This window comes from Coregonus clupeaformis, unplaced genomic scaffold (genome assembly GCF_020615455.1).
Source record: "Coregonus clupeaformis isolate EN_2021a unplaced genomic scaffold, ASM2061545v1 scaf0386, whole genome shotgun sequence".
NCBI lineage: Eukaryota > Metazoa > Chordata > Actinopteri > Salmoniformes > Salmonidae > Coregonus > Coregonus clupeaformis.
Window position 1 is genome coordinate 354,872 of NW_025533841.1, and position 22,186 is coordinate 377,057.

Below are 22,186 nucleotides of genomic sequence, written 5' to 3' on the forward strand. Positions count from 1 at the left end.
CTATAGACAGAAATCAATGCAGTAATGTTTTATTAAATAAAGGCTCTGATTAAAATATAATATTAATAAAATCAGGCATTTGGCTAATTCTTCTTCCCAGAAGCTCCTCTGAATGGTTTGGAGATGGCTCTGGAGAGAGCGTGTAACACCCTGACTATGAGTGGGCGTTTACGGGACTGGGACTCCTGGGGAGCAGGGGCCGGTGTGGTTGTCAGGTCCTCCTTGGGAGGGGAAGTGGATGGAACCTCTGGAACCTCACACTCAGCATCTGTCATAAGAACATTTCATAATCAGAAAATGAATGTGTGTGTTTGTGTCTGTCCGTCTGCCTGCCTGTCCGTCTGCCTGCCTGTCCGTCTGCCTGCCTGCCTGTCTGTCTGTCTGCCTGCCCGTCCGTCTGCCTGTCCGTCTGTCTGCCTGCCTGTCTGCCTGTCTGTCTGTCTGCCTGCCTGTCCGTCTGCCTGCCTGTCCGTCTGCCTGTCTGTCTGTCTGTCTGTCTGTCTGTCTGTCTGTCTGCCTGTCCGTCTGCCTGCCTGCCTGTCTGTCTGTCTGTCTGCCTGCCTGTCCGTCTGCCTGTCTGTCCGTCGGTCTGCCTGTATCTGTTGTCACTGTTTTAACAAGCTTGTCATAGGGTGATACATCAATATGACATTATCGATGCTTATCACTTACCCTGTGAAATATGAGTCTCTCTGAGACGTTTGGTAGGCAGTGCATCCTGTTTAGGGTGGCTCTTCGGTTCCCCTTTTGTCTTGAACAGCTGTTGACAAAACACATCAGGACAACTGAGCCTGTGTAAAATACAGAGTGTGCATCCCAAAATGCACCCTATTCGCTACGTAAGGCACTACTTTTGAAAAGGGCCCATAGAGCGCTGGTAAAAAGTAGTGCACTATATAGGGAATAGGGTGCCATTTGGGACATAGCCATTGACTCTCTCCCATGTGTATTAGGATTGCATTACAGCGTCCTCACTCAACCTCCTAAAGACAATGACAACAGTTTTGTTCTAATGCTGAGAGACAATAGGGGTGTAGTGAATCTGTAGGGTAAAATTCAGCCCTGCCTTACAGATGTAATCTCAAAACACAGAGCACCCTACCTTAATCATGATCTTTGGAAACTTATGCATTTTCGGTAGGAAACGCCACTTCCTGTTCTTCTTAGTCTCTTCCCCTCTGGCAGAGGGAAGGCGGGCCATGCCGTCAGCCTTTACATCAGCCGGGCTAAGGCTCCTGGCAGGGAATTCCTCAGTAGCATTAAGGTCAGCTACAACACCATGAGTGATGTCACTTGTGGCATTGCTGGTGTCTGAGTGAGAAGAGCACACTAGTGTGACCGACCTGTGTACAATAACTGGGAGAAGAGGACGCAGCCATTGAAGTCAGTCACTGCATCCCAAATGGCATTCTCTTCACTTTATAGTGCACTACTTTTGACCAGGACCCATAGGGTCTGGTCAAAAGTAGTGCACTAAATATGGAAGAAGGTGCCATTTTGGACACAACCAGTGAATTTTACATCATAAAACGCAATGTATTGAGCATCATGTTACAATTAAGTCCTATGCAGATGAAAAGAGGTACTTTCACTTACCATCCTCCATTGTAGACTTGGACACATAAGTCAGGCTGTCCATCACCACGTCTGTCATCAACTTGATGACCTGATCCAAAACCATTTCAGCTGATGGTGGCAAAGGCCTTCCCATACACTGCCCCAGGAGTCTCCTAACAGAAGTCTGGGCAAAGTTGTAAATGAGCTCTGAGGCATCGTCCTTTGACAGCTTCCTCAGGGCTGGTTTAGGCAGCGCTGGTTGAGAGAGGCTTCTGTGGCCAACCATGGATTGAAGCTGACGGTTTATGGTTATCTCCTGAATGAGACCATGGACCTTTGCGATCAGGTTGCCAGATGCACCTTGAAGGGCTTCAACTGACAGGAGCCTATCCAGATGTTCTTCTGCTGAAGTCATCTCTGGGTCGTCCGTCTTCAATGTGTCCATTATAGTTTTAACTATGATATTGGTGTCAGATATGTTTATTTCTTGTTGGCTCACAAGCATTGACCGTGAACCTGTCTCATCCATTGCGATAGAGGTATGGGATTCTGTCCTTGTGATCTCATCGGCAGCGCTCATGTCAGGCAACTGGTCAAGGCTCTCCAGTACAGAGTCTAACATGTTAGTGGCTATCAGACACTCCTCACTTGCAATCTGCCCAACAGATGAACTCTCAGAGTTGGCCACTCTACACTTGATCACATTTAGGATCAAGCTGAGCGTCTTCTTTGCAGTTTTGCTAAAGCCTTCTTGGCTGACTGCCACTGTTACGTCTTTTAGAGCCACAAGAGGTTTGCAACTTTCACTCAATCCACTGCCGTGGAGAGGAGAGGCTCTCTTCAAACTGTTGTTGCTCACAACTGACATACTCCTGGTGGGCAGAGTGACATCCTCACTGCATGTGTCAATTACATGGTGGTCTGTTGAAGAGCCACTCGAAGACAGAAGGGTTTTAGACCTTTTAGCCAAACAGACTTTTGACAAAGGCTTCTCACTTCTCACAGACGGAGGGCGGCTCCTGTCCTCAACAAGAGCAGTGTCAGCGGACTTAGAACGTCTGAGTGTCTCCACAGGGGTGGAGTCCAGCACATATTTGGCTGTGGTGACTGACACTGGTGGAAAAGAGAAAAAGATGTTCAGTCTATCCTTTACTCTGTGGTACATGGTTTGAGCAGCATCCAATAAGTTGTCAAAGACAACTCTGGGTTTGAGCTGGAACTCCAGCTTTTTCTCTCCTAGTGGGAAGGAGTCTGCGTCGTCCACAGTGTACTGGGATACACTTTCAAGGTCTTGCATGATAATATTTACTATATCTTCGGCTGTAGAAACCGCATGGTGTGAGAAGGTGGTGCTAGGCATGCTCTGTAGCAAAGAATGGCTGGCTTTGCTAGCAGCTCTGAGAATGGTCTCATTCACAATGTGTTTGGCCTTAGCTCGGAACTCAGCACTGTGAAAGCTCTGGATAGAAATGTTAGAGGTTCTGCTGGCTGCACTAAGAGATCGCGTGAGTGTGGCAATCTCGGCTGACGTCACATCACTCGAAATGGTGAGGTCCTCCAATTTCGAAATTATCGAGTCCAACTTCTGGTTGAAGTCGAAGGATGAATTTGACGTGCTCTCCCCAACGGAAGCGGAGCAGTTTTCCTTTGAAGTGTCCACCCTCAGCACCGAGATCACCTGTTTGATTACCCCTTTAGTGCAGGTGTCGAGGGTGAGCTGGTAGGCTGAGGCTGAGGACTTAGAAGGGGTCTTACTGTCTGTCTTCTGTACAGGAGACACTGCCAAAGTGGCCTCAGTTACAGGAGATTCCTGCACAGTGGCCTCAGTTACAAGTAGTCCAGTTGCAGAAAGCTCGATTTGCACAGGAGTATTTTTTTCCCTCAGTGAGATGGTGGGAGGTGAACAGCTTCCTTAGTTTGTCCAGGGTTTTGGTATAAATCTTCTGGGAACCTGAACTCACTTCCACCCAGAACATTTTGCGACCTGATTTCGTACGCTTGGAGGCCTTATTGACCTCATATACCTCAAGCAGGTCGGAAATAATTCCACCAAAGAGATCAGAGGATGCCTCCTCAATATTCTCTGAGGAAACATGGACAGATAGGATTTCCGACAGTTTCCCACAAGTGTCGGTTTTATCCAGCGCAGCAGTATATGTCACAGCTGCATCCTGAATGACCTGAGTGATGCATTGCTCAGCTTTGACAATATACTCCTCCACTGGTTGACCATGGAGGATGTCAACTTTATCAGCAGGGAGCTCCTTCTGAATACTCACATTCTCCTCTGATGGGCATGGGTTGTTGAAGATAATGCTCTCAGTGACCATCTTAGAGGAGGCGAAAGATGAGTCGAGAAGCAGAGATCTGTATATTGTCGAGGTGGACATCTCTGGGTGCTTTATCACAGCAGCCACCTCCAAAATGGCCGACGGGCCCCGGAGGATGTCAGAGATATCCATGTCCTCAATGGTCTCTACCAGAGACGATAGTAGGTCTCTGGCTGCCAGGTTGGTAGGTCTCTGGTTCTCGAGCTCTGTTTTGATTGCTTGACAGGCAGTTACCAGAGCAACAACAGAGCGAGAACACAACTGCTTCAAGGTGGAGTCAGAAAAAGATGATGACAGATCTGTCATGGACATGGTGGAGAGTTGACTCTCAGAGACAAACGGGCTGAGTTTGACAGACACCTGTCTGACCAAGTCCCCAGCAAGAGCTCTCATATCTATTGCTCCACTAGCTGAGTTGTGGGAGCAGGCACTCTGTGGCCTTGACGGGTTCCTGTTATCCAAAAATCCTGTTATCCAAAAAACCTCAAGTACAAGATCCACAACATCGGATGACACTTCTATCATTCTGTTGTCGGACAGAAATGTACTTGGATGAATGGTGCCTGCATTCACAGTCCAGTCGCAAATGGAGTTGTTGGACTGACTCTGGACTAGTGGAACTAGACAGGTTTCACTTGGACCTTGGCCAAAGAGCTCTGCCATTTTGAGCAGAACTGATCTTAAGACCTTCGACTTGGAAATGTTCAGCAGTGGGTCGTTGTTGGACAGTCTGGTGGATGGTCTGCTAGCCGATCTGTGAACCACTAGGCTTTGTATTTCTGCCGAAATGGCAGTTAGAAAATAGGTCAAGGGGCTGGTCGCTCTCCCCTCATTTCCTCCGTTGATTTTAGCCTTGATGATGCTATCTATGATGATGACTATGACCTGTCCAGCCAGAGGACCCAAGATGGCCTCAAGCTCCCTCTCTAACTCAAGGGGAGACTTGTGGCCGAGCGCAATATGCTCTATGGCATGGGAATACATCTTAGAAGTCGCCATGCTTAGCATCTCTTGGGCAAACTGTTGACTTGCTGAGATACTTCCAGTCAGCAGAACTAGAGTTCCCTGACTGACACTTCGCATTAGCTCAGCCCATCTGGAGTTGAGAAGGTTTATAACCAACTCGACAATACCCATCATAAACTTGCCGTCCGTTGACATTTTGCTAGGTCTGTATTTCTCCTGTCTACTCCGTTTGGGCGGCGGTACGATGTCACCCTGCGACTGGCCGCTCTGGACCATGTCGAAGACAGAGTCCTCAGAGATGCCAAACACAGATCTCAGTGGTGCTGAGTGTGGTCTGTGTCTCATCTCTCTATCGCCACCCTCAGGTGAGGAGACATATCGCTCATTGTCCTCACTCAGCAAAGAGGTCAAACACCTGCAGAATGCACAATAGAAATTAATAATACATGGTAACAAAATAAAAAAATATGATCCAAGAATTTGGGACACAAACTCAACCTTGTTATTGTTATTCAAAGGAAACATTGTGAACCATCTCAAACCACACTCAGTCCAAATATTAACATTTAGAGTAAACTTTTTTGAGTGGTTGTGTAGTATCTAAGTAGTATTTCTCACTAAGTGGATCTGGAATGGATATTTGTACCTATAACAGGAAAGACCTGCAAAAAGAGGAGGGGATAGAGCTAGGTATCTGTGAGAGGAGGGGATAGGGCTAGGTACCTGTGAGAGGAGGGGATAGGGCTAGGTACCTGTGAGAGGAGGGGATAGGGCTAGGTACCTGTGAGAGGAGGGGATAGGGCTAGGTACCTGTGAGAGGCATGGATAGGTCTAGGTACCTGTGAGAGGAGGGGATAGGGGTAGGTACCTGTGAGAGGCATGGATAGGGCTAGGTACCTGTGAGAGGAGGGGATAGGGCTAGGTACCTGTGAGAGGAGGGGAAAGGCGTGGGAGTGCGTGTGCTGCAGGCGGTTCTGGCGCTGGTGCACCTGCTGGGTCCTCCACTACAGCTGAATCTGACGCTGCGGCCAAGAGAGGTCACCTCTCCTGCCTCATTACTTCCTGATCCAGAAGAGCTTGGCGAATCAGAGAGCTCTATCTGCATGGTGAGGTCAAGGGCGGGAACAACCACAGTGGATGTAGACTCCATCACCCATGCTACAATATCCATGCACTTGGCACTAAACTCATGTCTGCTCATCTGCAATGTTAAAAGACCATCCAGAGTTAGTTTGTTAAAGGGGGCTGCACTGATATAAAACGTAGAACCATTTACTCAAGCTAGTCAATTAAAGCAGTGGTTCAGGATTAAAGGTCCTGCAGGATTTCCACAAATGAATGTTTGGTCCATTTTACCAACATTAACTACTTTAGAGGTGACTATAACTCACCCCGGCACGCATATTCTCACTCAGCAGATTCCAATGGCTGAAAAGTAAATAAATGCAAGTACACAATGAACTACATGACATTACCTCTATTATCTTAGACTACGTTATGGATGGACATGACCTCTATTATTTTAGATTACGTTATGGATGGACATTACCTCTATTATTTTAGATTACGTTATGGATGGACATTACCTCTATTATTTTAGATTACGTTATGGATGGACATTACCTCTATTATTTTAGATTACGTTATGGATGGACATTACCTCTATTATCTTAGATTACGTTATGGATGGACATTACCTCTATTATCTTAGACTACGTTAAGGATGGACCTCTATGGAACTAGGCCACACCCAGACATCCCTGATTGGTTATTTGGTCCGTTGAGTCCTTTGTATTGGCCCGAGACTATGGGAGACTCTCAATCTCCTCACCTCCTTCTCAAAACCCATTGGATGAGAAGGTCAGAAGGGCGGGACCTCTGGCTTTCTCATCCAATGGGTTTTGAGAAGAGAGGACACGAGGAGTATGCAATTGAGATAGGGAACATATCTAGGGGATGCATGGGGAAGCCAAAGAGCAACTTACTCGTCCTTCATGTCCTGCACAAAGGTGTGTAGGTCTGGGTAGCTTCTCTTTCCCCTGCTGAGGGTGAGGCTGGTCTGGGAAGTTTCATCCTTATGGGTCACGGTAGTGAAGGTCACCACTGCAGCCTGATGGCGACAACAGAAAGCAGAGTTAGGCTGGAATTCAATTTTGCGTCATTAAAACACAAAATATCTCAATGAAATGTCATCCATGTAATAGAAAAATACATCATACCTCCTGTGACTGAGATGGGATGGCAACAGCCTCGTCCAACTCACTCTCTCCTTCAACCTCCTGTGACTGAGATGGGATGGCAACAGCCTCGGTCCAAATCACTCTCTCCTTCAACCTCCTGCGACTGAGATGGGATGGCAACAGCCTCGTCCAACTCACTCTGTCCTTCAACCTCCTGCGACTGAGATGGGATGGCAACAGCCTCGTCCAACTCACTCTCTCCTTCAACCTCCTGCGACTGAGATGGGATGGCAACAGCCTCGTCCAACTCACTCTCTCCTTCAACCTCCTGCGACTGAGATGGGATGGCAACAGCCTCGTCCAAATCACTCTCTCCTTCAACCTCCTGCGACTGAGATGGGATGGCAACAGCCTCGTCCAACTCACTCTCTACTTCAACCTCCTGCGACCGAGATGGGATGGCAACAGCCTCGTCCAACTCACTCTCTCCTTCAACCTGCTGCGACCGAGATGGGATGGCAACAGCCTCGTCCAACTCACTCTCTCCTTCAACCTCCTGCGACCGAGATGGGATGGCAACAGCCTCGTCCAACTCACTCTCTCCTTCAACCTCCTGCGACTGAGATGGGATGGCAACAGCCTCGTCCAACTCACTCTCTCCTTCAACCTCCTGCGACTGAGATGGGATGGCAACAGCCTCGTCCAACTCACTCTCTCCTTCAACCTCCTGCGACTGAGATGGGATGGCAACAGCCTCGTCCAACTCACTCTCTCCTTCAACCTCCTGCGACTGAGATGGGATGGCAACAGCCTCGTCCAACTCACTATCTCCTTCATCGTCCTGCGACTCAGATGGGATGGCAACAGCCTCGTCCAACTCACTCTCTCCTTCAACCTCCTGCGACTGAGATGGGATGGCAACAGCCTCGTCCAACTCACTCTCTTCTTCAACCTCCTGTGACTGAGTTGGGGTATCTGTGTCTAGAACAGCCTCGTCCAACTTGGTCAGTCTCTCAGCCTCTCTGTGATCTTTATGGGATCTAGATAGAGAAAAGGAATCTCTCTTAGGTCACTGCTATAATGTGAGTGTGAGGATGTGTAATTATAGAATTAGAATCACAGAATTAGAATGAATCATTCTAGAATTAGAATAGAATCACTCAAATTATATGGCTCCAATACTCTTGAGATGACTCGGCCTATCCAGAGCCAAATATTTAGAGAATTCTGCCAACTTTTAAAAGGACTCCATGTTAGCGCCTTGGAGCCTTTCATTTATCCTTTCATTATAAGTAAATTCTAATTATAGATGTTCAGTTACATAGCATTGTTTAAAATGTCAACATTGCCCATGGGGAGCAAGCTGTCATATGGATATCTACTGTGTCATGTAATGTATACATAAACTCAGCAAAAAAAGAAAACGTCCCTTTTTCAGGATCTTTCAAAGATAATTCGTAAAAATCCAAATATCTTCACAGATCTTCATTGTAAAGGGTTTAAACACTGTTTCCCATGCTAGTCCCCTGTAGCTCAGTTGGTAGAGCATGGCGCTTGCAACGCCAGGGTTGTGGGTTTGTTTCCCACGGGGGCCAGTATGAAAATGTATGCACTCACTAACTGTAAGTCGCTCTGGATAAGAGTGTCTGCTAAATGACTAAAATGTAAAATGTTGTTCAATGAACCATAAACAATTAATGAACATGCACCTGTGCAACGGTCATTAAGACACTAACAGCTTACAGACGGTAGTTATGAAAACGTAGGACCCTAAAGAGGCCTTTCTACTGACTCTGAAAAAACACCAAAAGAAAAATGCCCAGGGTCCCTGCTCATCTGCGTGAACGTGCCTTAGGCATGCTGCAAGGAGGCATGAGGACTGCAGATGTGGCCAGGGCAATAAATTGCAATGTCCGTACTGTGAGACGCCTAAGACAGAGCTACAGGGAGACAGGACGGACAGCTGATCATCCTCGCAGTGGCAGACCACGTGTAACAACATCTGCACAGGATCGGAACATCCTGCGGGACAGGTACAGGATGGCAACAACAACTGCCCGAGTTACACCAGGAACGCACAATCCCTCCATCAGTGCTCAGACTGTCCGTAATAGGCTGAGAGAGGCTGGACTGAGGGCTTGTAGGCCTGTTGTAAGGCAAGTCCTCACCAGACATCACCGGCAACAACGTCGCCTATGGGCACAAACACACCGTCGCTGGACCAGACAGGACTGGCAAAAAGTGCTCTTCACTGACGAAGTCGCGGTTTTGTCTCACCAGGGGTGATGGTCGGATTCGTGTTTATCGTCGAAGGAATGAGCGATACACCAAGGCCTGTACTCTGGAGCGGGATCGATTTGGAGGTGGATGGTCCGTCATGGTCTTGGGCGGTGTGTCACAGCATCATCGGACTACGCTTGTTGTCATTGCAGGAAATCTCAACGCTGTGCGTTACAGGGAAGACATCCTCCTCCCTCATGTGGTACCCTTCCTGCAGGCTCATCCTGACATGACCCTCCAGCATGACAATGCCACCAGCCATACTGCTCGTTCTGTGCGTGATTTCCTGCAAGACAGGAATGTCAGTGTTCTGCCATGAAGAGCCTGGATCTGTTGGATCGGAGGGTGAGGGCTAGGATTTAGCCATTCCCCCCAGAAATGTCTGGGAACTTGCAGGTGCCTTGGTGGACGAGGGGGTAACATATCACAGCAAGAACTGGCAAATCTGGTGCAGTCCATGAGGAGGAGATGCACTGCAGTACTTAATGCAGCTGGTGGCCACACCAGATACTGTTACTTTAGATTTTGACCCCCCCCTTTGTTCTGTTAGTCACACGTCTGTGGAACTTGTTCAGTTTATGTCTCAGTTGTTGAATCTTGTTATGTTCATACAAATATTTACATTACATTTTTACATTTTAGTCATTTAGCAGACGCTCTTATAATAATAATAATATAATGTGCCATTTAGCAGACGCTTTTATCCAAAGCGACTTACAGTCATGCGTGCATACATTTTTGTGTATGGGTGGTCCCGGGGATCGAACCCACTACCTTGGCGTTACAAAGCGCCGTGCTCTACCAGTTGAGCTACAGAGCGACTTACAGTTAGTGAGTGCATACATTCTTTTATTTGTTTATTTTATTTTTATTCTTTTTTTATATATGTTACGAACCCCGTGGCTCTAAACGTCTAGGGTGGATGGACATGAGACCCGTAACATAAATTATGCAAATTATAAGTGTGACATGGAACAGTGAGAACCAAAAATGACACAACAACCATGAACTACCGTCAAACTTAAATGGTTTATTGCTAAACACACGGTAAAGGTTTGGGAAAAAGGGCTGAGCAGGACCCAAGAAATGAAACAATAGTGTAAAACCCCCTAAACTGATCTAGCCTGCCTAAAGAACCGCTAGGCTACTGCTACCATACAAAAATACAGTGGGTGGTCCGCTCAGGTCTAACTGGTGTTTATAGACAGATTTCTTCCTCACGGGTAATGTACGCCCAAGGGCAACTAGCTTAAACTCCCCTTTTCCCAAAAACACACAAAGCTACTAAACAGGGTAATCAGCGATTAAATAAGTACACAGGATACAACAGTATCCACACTCAGGTAAAGAAATATATTCTAATAACGTTACCAACAGGGTAACCAACAACTTAGTGCGTACACAACACACAGGACACCACCGTGTCCATACTCACATATGGCAAAACGTCTCTCTCTCCTGCAACAAACACAAGTCTGGTTTTTATAAAATGGGATGTGTGATTGAACAAACGAATAACAGGTGGTGCAATTAACAGGAATGTTCACTGATTGGTCCAATCAGCAGACACCTCAACGACCACCAATCAGGAACATACAGGACACCTGTGATTAGGGCAGAAGGAGAGAAACACACAAAAACACAGGATACCTGTATCCGTAACACTCCCACCCTTAAAAGAGCAAACCAAAATGGTTTTGCGACACACGTACTATCACAACACCCAAAATTCAATAATCATCCTGCCGGGATAACAAAAAAAAAACCTAGATCATTACACACGAGACAAAGCATCTGCCAATACATTATCTAACCCCTTTTTGTGGCGGATCTCCAAATTATAATTTTGCACGACAAGTGCCCAACGCATAAGGCGTTGGTTCTGGTTGTACATCCGGTGGAGAAAAACTAAGGGATTATGGTCAGTATACACTACCACTGGTAATGCACTGGAACCAACATAAACTTCAAAGTACTGCAGAGCTAACAACAAAGCTAGAGCTTCTTGTTCAATGGTGGAATAGTTTGTCTGACATTTGTTAAATTTCCGTGAAAAATAACAGACAGGATGGTCCACTCCACTCTGGTCTTGCTGCAGTAGAACAGCACCAGCACCTCTGGCACTTGCATCTACCTCCAGTTTAAACGGCCGCTCAAAATCTGGCGCAGCAAGAACAGGAGTACTACACAAGAGTGCTTTAGCAGTGTTGAAAGCAGTACAACAATCTTCAGACCATACAAATTTTCTCGCCGGACTGAGCAAATCCGTTAATGGAGCAACTACCGCAGAGAAATTTTTTACAGAAACTACGGTAGTAGCCAACCATCCCTAAAAAACGGCGTAGCTCTCTTCTGGTGGTAGGTGCGGGAAATGCGTTTATAGCTGAGACCTTGGCATCTACAGGGCGCACCTGACCATGGCCGACCTGTTTACCAAGATAAGTAACAGTGGCCTTCCCAAACTCGCACTTTGCTAAGTTCAGGGTTAGAGAAGCGGTTGCTAGACGTTCACACACTACCCTTAGAGTGTTAACATGATCAGACCACTCAGTTGAATAAATTACCAGATCATCAAGGTAAGCACTACAATTAGGAACTCCAGCCAATACTGTGTTAACCAGGCGTTGGAAAGTGGCTGGTGCGTTCCGCATCCCAAATGCCATGACAGCATATTGTAGGAAGTGATCTGGGGTCACAAAGGCAGAGATGTCGGAGGCACGTGGGGTTAACGGCACCTGCCAGTAACCTTTAGAAGATCTAATTTGGTTACATAAGTAGCAGCACCAACAGTATCAATACAGTCATCCAGTCTGGGTAACGGGAACGAGTCGGGCACTGTGACAGCATTGACTTTCCGATAGTCCGTACATAATCTGGATGTCCCATCAGGTTTAGGAACCAGAATGCACGGAGAACTCCAAGGACTTGAACTTGGCATAGCCAGGTTATTCTCCAGCAAATAACCGACCTCACCCCTCATTATCTTTCTCTTAGCGACGTTGACACGATAAGGATGTTGCTTGATAGGTGCAGCGTTTCCAACATTAATGTCATGTTCTAACACATTTGTACATGTAGGAACATCATTAAAAAGACATGGAAAGCTGTGTAACAGTCTCACAATATCATCTGACTGTCTGTCCGTTAAATGAATCAGGCTTGCCGGGAGAGACAACAGCATCTCTGAATTGGGCAATCTAGCACACTGCTGCTGAGTATTGCGCAACTCCAAACCATCTCCGTCCACATCATTAACATTACCTCCCACTACAGCCGTAGCAGCAACAGAGACAGCCGACTCGGCCAGTTTCTCTGGACTGTCTACCTGAGTGACGGGTCTGTTGTGGTATGTCTTCAACATGTTAACGTGGCACACACGAGATTGGCGTTTTCTATCAGGAGTCTGTATCACATAGTCAGTTTCAGTTAGTTTCTTTTCAATGACATAAGGACCAGAGAAACGTGCTGACAATGACGCTCCTGGCACAGGCAACAACACAAGAACTCGGTCACCTGGCTGCAGTGAACGAGAAACAGCCTGTGTGTCATAGTGTCGTTTCATCCGTTTCTGTGAGGAAGACAGCGCTTCCTTTGCTAGAGCACAGGCAGCATGTAGGCGCTCACGAAAGCGACTAACGTAGTCCAACACATTTTCTTTCACACACAACTCTTGTGACAAAAACTGATCCTTAAGGACTTTCATAGGTCCTCTCATGGTGTGTCCAAACACCAGTTCAGCTGGGCTGAACCCTAGGGATTCCTGTACTGTCTCACGGACAGCAAACAACACTAGAGGAACTCCCTCATCCCAATCTTTCTCAGATTCCAAGCAATATTTACGGAGCATAGACTTCAGGGTCTGATGCCAACGTTCAAGCGCACCCTGAGACTCTGGGTGATATGCGCTTGACACACGGTGTGTAACTGACAAGGATTTTAACACTTGTTTGAAAAGTTTAGAAAGGAAATTCGTACCCTGATCAGTTTGTATCACCCTAGGTAATCCAAAAGTTGAGAAGAATTTGATCAACGCTTTACTCACCACTGGAGCAGTAATCCTTCGCAGAGGAATGGCCTCTGGGTACCTGGTGGCCACACACATAATTGTCAACATAAACTGGTTACCAGATTTTGTTTTTGGTAATGGTCCAACACAATCAACCATCACATGTTCGAATGGTTCACCTATGGTCGGTATGGGACAAAGAGGCGCGGGGGAAATAACCTGGTTCGGTTTCCCAACTACTTGACAGGTGTGGCAAGTCCGACAGAACTGAGCCACATCTTGTTTTAAGCCAGGCCAAAAGAAATGTCGCAAAACTCGATCATAAGTCTTGGTGACTCCCAGATGTCCGGACCACTGGTGATCATGAGCGAGGGATAAAACATTTTGTCGAAAGGCTGTAGGAATCACTATTTGGTAAACAGCATTCCAATCTCCGCCAGCGTCAACATGGGATGTCCATTTACGCATGAGGAGATTACCATCAATGAAGTATGCCATGTTTTTCTTCTTTAGCTCGTCCTCTGAGACAACACTAGAAAAACATTTAGCCAGACTAATGTCAACCTGTTGGTTAGCGATCAGCTGCTCACGAGTAACTGGTAACTGTATTGCTTCAGCAACAAGTTCCACATCCTTCTTCCTTTCTCTGGGCTGTTGGTCAGACTGCACCAGCTTACCAGAGGTAGCACCCGAACTATCCTCTGGGTCACACTCTCTGAATAGAATCGTGTTCGACAAATCTATCACTTCACCCACTTGTCGTGCTTGAGCACGTGTGACAGCACAAGCGGGGAACACATCTGGATAACCCTGTGCCAGCTCCTCGGAGAGAGACTGGTCACTTTTATCCAATACCTCCAATACGGGTATCACCTTTCCTCCGGCAATATCGTTGCCCATTATAAATGTCACACCTTTTACTGGCAACATAGGACGTACGCCCACTCTGAACAATCCACTGACTAACTCAGAGTGTACGTTCACAAAGTGCAATGGCACTGGGACAAATCCCATTTCAATTCCTTGTACTAACACACTGGAACCACAATATGTATTACTGGACAAGGGCAACACATCAGCGAGTATGAACGACTGCGCCGCACCAGTATCTCTGAGGATTCTAACTGGACGCTGAGACGCTTCGTCATTTGATATAGAAACAAACCCCTCAAAAATGAACGGTTCATAACTGTGATCTGGGACAGGGACTTTCAAACCACATTCACTATGAGGCTTCTGTCTTGATTCCGGCTTTACAACCGTACGAATCAGCCCAACACCCGTTGGCGGTCTGGCGTGCTGAGGCATCCCCGGTTTGCGTTTTAGCAGAAAGCAATCATTAACTATATGTCCCACCTTATGACAATAGAAACAGTGACGCACATCTTTTGGGCGTGCTGGATGTACTGCTGGTCGACTAGGACTAAAAGTTAGCAACTCTGCAGCCCTGCTCTCCGTACGAGGCGAAAACACGCTCTTATGCGTCAACACAAACTCGTCTGCCAATACAGACGCTTCCGACAGTGAGGATACTTTCTGTTCGTTCAGATAAACTACAATGCGTTCCGGTAAACAATTTTTAAACTCTTCTAACAAGATTAACTCCCGTAGAGAGTTAAAATCAGTTACCTTACTAGCACTGTGCCATTTGTCAAACAGATTTCCTTTGTCTCTAGCAAACTCCACATAAGTCTGAGTAGGAGACTTTTTATGAGACCTAAATCTCTGTCGATATGCCTCAGGAACAAGCTCATAGGCACGAAGAACAGTAGCTTTGACCACTTCATAATTCAAACTGTCTTCAAGAGGTAGCGCTGCCAGAACCTCTTGGGCTTTACCTGTTAGTTTACACTGAAGTAATAGGCACCATACCTCTTCGGGCCATTTCAATGCTACCGCTATCCGTTCAAACACACTGAAATAGGAATCAACCTCTGACTCCCTGAACACAGGTACCAAGGTGATCTGCCTACTAATATCAAACGTAGTAGACGACCCAGCTGGTGAGGATGGCTCACTAGCAGGCATAGTATGAGCAGAGACTAACCTCGCTGTTTCTGCCTCTAGTTCCATTCTACGCAACTCCAGTTCTTGATCAAGCCTACGCGTCTCCAGTTCCATCTTACGCGTCTCCAGTTCCTGATCAAGCCTACGCGTTTCCAGCTCTGCCTCTAGCTTACGCGTCTCCTGATCAAGCCTACGCGTTTCCAGTTTGTCTAGCCTGATTTGTGCCCGCTCTTCCGCCTCCATTTGGAGCCGTGTCGAGCGGACATCCATCCTGGCATCACTGTCAGTCAGTGGGGAGAGTGGGTCATAACGGGGCAATGTGGCTGGAGCCTTAGTCTCGTCCTCAGACACTGATGGGCTTACAGGAACAGCAACCACATCCCCTACAGGAGCAGCAGACTCAGGCGGCGGTAACTCAAGCACTCGCTCGTTCAACAATATCGCTAGCACTACTTCCCTAACTTCTGCTTTCACTAAACCCCTCGGTATGGGTGCAGAAAAGTGGTCAGCCAAAGCCTGTAGATCCACTCTACGACAATTCTCAAAAATCTCCCACGTAGGGTTTTCCAAGAATGCTTCCAAATCAAAAGTAGCCATCCTACTAGCAACACGAGCCGTCGACTACTGAACACACAAAAAAACAGGTAGGACAGCTGCCAAGCTCAACACTGAACCAGACACTTACTAATTTGCATGAGTAGCATGGGATAGATCCCCGGACGAACCCCCACTTCATGTTACGAACCCCGTGGCTCTAAACGTCTAGGGTGGATGGACATGAGACCCGTAACATAAATTATGCAAATTATAAGTGTGACATGGAACAGTGAGAACCAAAAATGACACAACAACCATGAACTACCGTCAAACTTAAATGGTTTATTGCTAAACACACGGTAAAGGTTTGGGAAAAAGGGCTGAGCAGGACCCAAGAAATGAAACAATAGTGTAAAACCCCCTAAACTGATCTAGCCTGCCTAAAGAACCGCTAGGCTACTGCTACCATACAAAAATACAGTGGGTGGTCCGCTCAGGTCTAACTGGTGTTTATAGACAGATTTCTTCCTACGGGTAATGTACGCCCAAGGGCAACTAGCTTAAACTCCCCTTTTCCCAAAAACACACAAAGCTACTAAACAGGGTAATCAGCGATTAAATAAGTACACAGGATACAACAGTATCCACACTCAGGTAAAGAAATATATTCTAATAACGTTACCAACAGGGTAACCAACAACTTAGTGCGTACACAACACACAGGACACCACCGTGTCCATACTCACATATGGCAAAAGTCTCTCTCTCCTGCAACAAACACAAGTCTGGTTTTTATAAAATGGGATGTGTGATTGAACAAACGAATAACAGGTGGTGCAATTAACAGGAATGTTCACTGATTGGTCCAATCAGCAGACACCTCAACGACCACCAATCAGGAACATACAGGACACCTGTGATTAGGGCAGAAGGAGAGAAACACACAAAAACACAGGATACCTGTATCCGTAACAATATATATATATTTTTTTTTCATACTGCCCCCCCGTGGGAATCGAACCCACAACCCTGGCGTTGCAAACGCCATGCTCTACCAACTGAGCTACATCCCTGCCGGCCATTCCCTCCCCTACCCTGGACGACGCTGTGCCAATTGTGCGATGGGTCTCCCGGTCGCGGCCGGCTACGACAGAGCCTGGATTCGAACCAGGATCTCTAGTGGCACAGCTAGCACTGCGATGCAGTGCCTTAGAACACTGCGCCACTCGGGAGATGCGTTATTTACACGTTAAGTTTGCTGAAAATAAACGCAGTTGACAGTGAGAGGACGTTTCTTTTTTTGCTGAGTTTATATCTCAATGTCCCAACTCTCTAAATACATGGCTCTGGGCCTACCTCTCCATAGGCGGTGACCTTTGACCTACTACTGAATCTGTATCTGTAGGCCTATGTGATCCTGTAACCAGTCACAAATGTGTCATTAGTGTAAATCACTTACCTGACTTCCTTCATAACATCAGCTTCATTGATGGGGTCATCCAGGTCTATGAGGGTGAGGTCATTCCCACTGACCTCTGACCTCTGAAAGACAGCACAAAGTCATGTTTAGATGTCACCTACTGTGTCGCCTTTTGCCGTGTTCAAAACAACTGGGAAATCTCTGACTTCCGACTTCAGTGCGTTCAAGACAACTGGGAAATAGGAAAAAAAAACAAGCTCCGACTGGGAAAAATCGTTTTGAACAGTCATCCAACTCGAATTCCAAGTCGGAAGCAGCGCGGCTTGGCGGGTCATGTTTTGGAGGACGCCTGACTCAACCTTCACCTCTCCCGAGCCCGCTGGGGAGTTGCAGCGATGAGACAAGATCGTAACAAGATCGTAACTACCAATTGGATATCACGAAAAATTGGGGAGAAAAAGGGGATAAAATAACCACCACAAAATGTAAAAAGGAATTCCAAGTCGGAAACTCTGGCATCTTTCTAGAGCTCCGACTTTCCGACCTGAAGATCACGGACGTCATGATTTGACCTAGTTATTTTTTTCGAGTTCCCAGTTGCCTTGAGAGCACCATTAACCCAACTCTCATTGTCACATCATAATGCATCATATTCAGAGAAATAGAATCACCAGAACATCATATCAGGTGTGCAGTTCAGTTTACCAGTCAAATTGCCAAGGTCAGAGGCTCTATCCTTTCTAGTGATTCTATTTCTATGGTCACATAATAATGCATCATATCTATGCTTGTGTCCGAAATAGCACCCTAGTTCCAATATAGTGCACTTCTTTTGGCTGGAGCCCTATAGAGTCCCACAGTATGAGTCATAATACCCATAAAACCTAGTGGTCTGGCAGCCTCTGGAACTGCCGTTCTGCAGCCAACAAGGCAGAGTTAATCTCAGCCTATGCTACCCTCCAGTCCCTCGACTTCTTGGCGCTGACGGAAACATGGATTACCACAGAAAACACTGCTACTCCTACTGCTCTTTCCTCGTCTAACCATGTGTTCTCGCATACCCCGAGAGCATCTGGTCGGCGCGGCGGTGGCACAGGAATCCTCATCTCTCCAAAGTGGACATTCTCTCTTTTTCCCCTGACCCATCTGTCTATCTCCTCATTTGAATTCCATGCTGTCACATCACTAGCCCATTCAAGCTTAACATCCTTGTCATTTATCGCCCTCCAGGTTCCCTTGGAGAGTTCATCAATGAGCTTGACGCCTTGATAAGTTCCTTTCCTGAGGATGGCTCACCCCTCACAGTTCTGGGTGACTTTAACCTCCCTACGTCTCTGCCTTTGACTCATTTCTCTCTGCCTCCTTCTTTCCACTCCTTTCCTCTTTTGACCTCACCCTCTCACCGTCCCCCCCTACTCACAAGGCAGGCAATACGCTTGACCTCATCTTTACTAGATGCTGTTCTTCTACTAATCTCACTGCAACTCCCCTCCAAGTCTCCGACCACTACTTTGTATCCTTTTCTCTCTCGCTCTCCTCCAACACTACTCACTCTGCCCCTACTCAGATGGTAATGTGCCATCACAACCTTCGCTCTCTCTCTCCCGCTACTCTCTCCTCTTCCATCCTATCATCTCTTCCCTCTGCTAAATCCTTCTCCCTCCGATCTCCTGATTCTGCCTCCTCAACCCTCCTCTCCTCCCTTTCTGCATCTTTTGACTCTCTATGTCCCCTATCCTCCCGGCCGGCTCGGTCCTCCCCTCCTGCTCCGTGGCTTGACGACTCATTGCGAGCTCACAGAAGAGGGCTCCGGGCAGCCGAGCGGAAATGGAGGAAAACTAGACTCCCTGCGGACCTGTCATCTTTTCACTCCCTCCTCTCTACATTCTCTTCCTCTGTTTCCGCTGCTAAAGCCACTTTCTACCACTCTAAATTTCAAGCCTATGCCTCTAACCCTAGGAAGCTCTTTGTCACCTTCTCCTCCCTGCTGAATCCTCATCCCCCCCCTCCTCCCTCTCTGTGGATGACTTCGTCAACCATTTTGAAAAGAAGGTTGACGACATCCGATCCTCATTTATTAAGTGAAATGACACCGCTGGTCCTGCTCACACTGCCCTACCCTATGCTTTGACTTTTTTCTCCCCTCTCTCTCCAGATGAAATCTTGCGACTTGTGACGGCCGGCCGCCCAACAACCTGCCCGCTTGACCCTATCCCCTCCTCTCTTCTCCAGACCATTTCCGGAGACCTTCTCCCTTACCTCACCTCACCTCACCTCGCTCATCAACTCATCCTTGACCGCTGGCCATGTCCCTTCCGTCTTCAAGAGAGCGAGAGTTGCACCCCTCCTCAAAAAACCTACACTCGATCCCTCCGATGTCAACAACTACAGACAAGTAAGTATCCCTTCTTTCTTTTCTCTCCAAATCTCTTGAGCGTGCCGTCTCTAGCCAACTCTCCTGCTATCACTCTCAGAATGACCTTCTTGATCCAAACCAGTCAGGTTTCAAGACTGGTCATTCAACTGAGACTGCTCTTCTCTGTGTCATGGAGGCTCTCCGCACTGCTAAAGCTAACTCTCTCTCCTCTGCTCTTATCCTTCTAGACCTATCCGCTGCCTTTGATACTGTAAACCATCAGATCCTCCTCTCCACCCTCTCCGAGTTGGGCATCTCCGGCGCTGCTCACTCTTGGATTGCGTCCTACCTGACAGGTCGCTCCTACCAGGTAGCGTGGCGAGAATCTGTCTCCGCACCATGTGCTCTCACCACTGGTGTCCCCCAGGGCTCAGTTCTAGGCCCTCTCCTATTCTCTCTATACACCAAGTCACTTGGCTCTGTCATATCCTCACATGGTCTCTCCTATCATTGCTACGCAGACGACACACAATTAATTTTCTCCTTTCCCCCTTCTGATAACCAGGTGGCGAATCGCATCTCTGCATGTCTGGCAGACATATCAGTGTGGATGTCGGATCACCACCTCAAGCTGAACCTCTGCAAGACGGAGCTGCTCTTCATCCCTGGGAAGGACTGCCCGTTCCATGATCTCGCCATCACGGTTGACAACTCCATTGTGTCCTCCTCCCAGAGTGCAAAGAGCCTTGGCGTGACCCTGGACAACACCCTGTCATTCTCTGCTAACATCAAAACGGTGACCCGATCCTGCAGGTTCATGCTCTACAACATTTGCAGAGTACGACCCTACCTTACACAGAAAGCGGCACAGTTCCTAATCCAGGCACATGTCATCTCCCGTCTTGATTACTGCAACTCGCTGTTGGCTGGGCTCCCTGCCTGTGCCATTAAACCCCTACAACTTATCCAGAACGCCGCAGCCCGTCTGGTGTTCGACCTTCCCAAGTTCTCTCATGTCACCCCGCTCAGTTGAGGCTCGCATCTACTACAAGACCATGGTGCTTGCCTACGGAGCTGTGAGGGGAACGGCACCTCCTTACCTTCAGGCTCTGGCACCCCAATGGTGGAACAAGCTCCCCCACGACGCCAGGACAGCGGAGTCACTGACCACCTTCCGGAGACACTTGAAACCCTACCTCTTTAAGGAATACCTGGAATAGTATAAAGTAATCCTTCTACCCCCCCCCCCCCCATAAAAAAAAAAAAGAAGAAAAATAAGTGGTTGTCCCACTGGCTATCATAAGTTGAATGCACCAATTGTTGAATGCACCATTGTAAGTCGCTCTGGATAAGAGCGTCTGCTAAATGATATAAATGTAAAATGTAAATATACTGATAAAAGTCAACTTGTCCGAGAGAGATTTACATAGTTACAAAAACGTCACGCCAGGGTAAGCCTACACGAAATACAGCCCTTATTTTATGTGTTTCTAAAACCGGCTATGGGAAAAATGAATACATTTGAACAATGAACTCGTCTCAAATACATTGTTACAGTTGTTGTTGGTTAGCTAGGTAGTGAATTTGAGTCATTGCATAGACATGATATCAGTCAAAACACCTCAAAACAAGACATGGTATCAATAACACCATACAACAAGCTGAAACATGCCACAGAGCTACGATTCCCCACATGGCAGCTTGTTGTTAGCTGAGGTTCAGAATCATAACAAGATACACGACTTCCGGCCATCGATGCGCGAGCATCATTTTCGTGAAGTCAGCCAACCCTTCTATGGCTCCTGGTCAAAAGTAGTACACTAGCCTACATAGGGAATAGGGTGCCATTTTGGACGAATTCATGAAGGTGCTGTCATAACCTTTGACCCCCATTTGACCCTACTGTACCTTTAGCCAACTCTCATGACTCCCCGGCCATAGACTTTCTAGTTTGATATTACAGCATGAATAGCACATTATTTCATTTGTTAAACAATATTTAATCCACAGTAATTAATATAATTGAAGATTTAAAAATAAATAACATGCCTACCTTGAACTCTTTATTCTCCATCTCCTTGCAAAATCAGCACATTTCCTTGCCAAAATGAACGCGCATCCAGAGCGAAAACAAACGCAATCCTCCAGCACTAGGGAGGTTTAGACTGAACTGCTCCAGCGGTTTTTCATCAGTTTCAACGTTTATCAGTGATGACGTAACAATGACCTGTACAGATTTGACGCACTTTCGATCTCGTGCTGATGCAACACTCTGTGTTGTTGAAAGCTCATGTATGGAAATCCTGCGAGTTGTAAACAAATGTAGGCTATTGTTGCCCTTAAAACTGTAATGTTGAGGACGCCATGAAAAATAAAATACATAACCCACACCGTTAGGCCAAGGTACATGCAATATTCATCACTTTGCCAATAGACTTCTTGTTCCTTGTTGTATGTAGCCTTTCTTTTGGGATTAGCACCACTGTCACCTAGAAATTGATACTGCGGTTGTCACATAAAACAGATAACCATAGTTCATTATTAAAT

General features: G+C 46.9%; 2 protein-coding genes across 4 annotated transcripts; both read right to left on the minus strand.

The window, feature by feature from the left end:
• Positions 1-13: 13 nt before the first annotated feature.
• LOC121563707 lies at positions 14-3,371 on the minus strand. Its single transcript, XM_045215179.1, has 4 exons — positions 1,597-3,371; positions 1,103-1,311; positions 673-760; positions 14-268 (listed from the first exon to the last, which is right to left on the minus strand). The coding sequence occupies exons 1-4, from the start codon at positions 2,915-2,917 to the stop codon at positions 84-86; spliced, it is 1,803 nt and encodes a 600-aa protein (XP_045071114.1). The 5' UTR covers positions 2,918-3,371; the 3' UTR covers positions 14-83.
• LOC121559382 lies at positions 3,371-22,109 on the minus strand. Of its 3 annotated transcripts, none has more exons than XM_045215177.1 (5): positions 21,693-22,109; positions 6,839-6,963; positions 6,245-6,281; positions 5,780-5,952; positions 3,371-5,268 (listed from the first exon to the last, which is right to left on the minus strand). In XM_045215177.1, the coding sequence occupies exons 1-5, from the start codon at positions 21,711-21,713 to the stop codon at positions 3,381-3,383; spliced, it is 2,244 nt and encodes a 747-aa protein (XP_045071112.1). In that variant the 5' UTR covers positions 21,714-22,109; the 3' UTR covers positions 3,371-3,380. The 3 variants fall into 3 exon arrangements, with proteins under 3 accessions (XP_045071112.1, XP_045071111.1, XP_045071113.1); XM_045215176.1 differs by having other exon boundaries at positions 5,780-6,054; positions 21,693-22,107; XM_045215178.1 differs by lacking the exons at positions 6,245-6,281; positions 21,693-22,109 and adding an exon at positions 7,073-7,114 and having other exon boundaries at positions 5,780-6,054.
• Between the last annotated feature and the right edge of the window lie 77 nt (positions 22,110-22,186).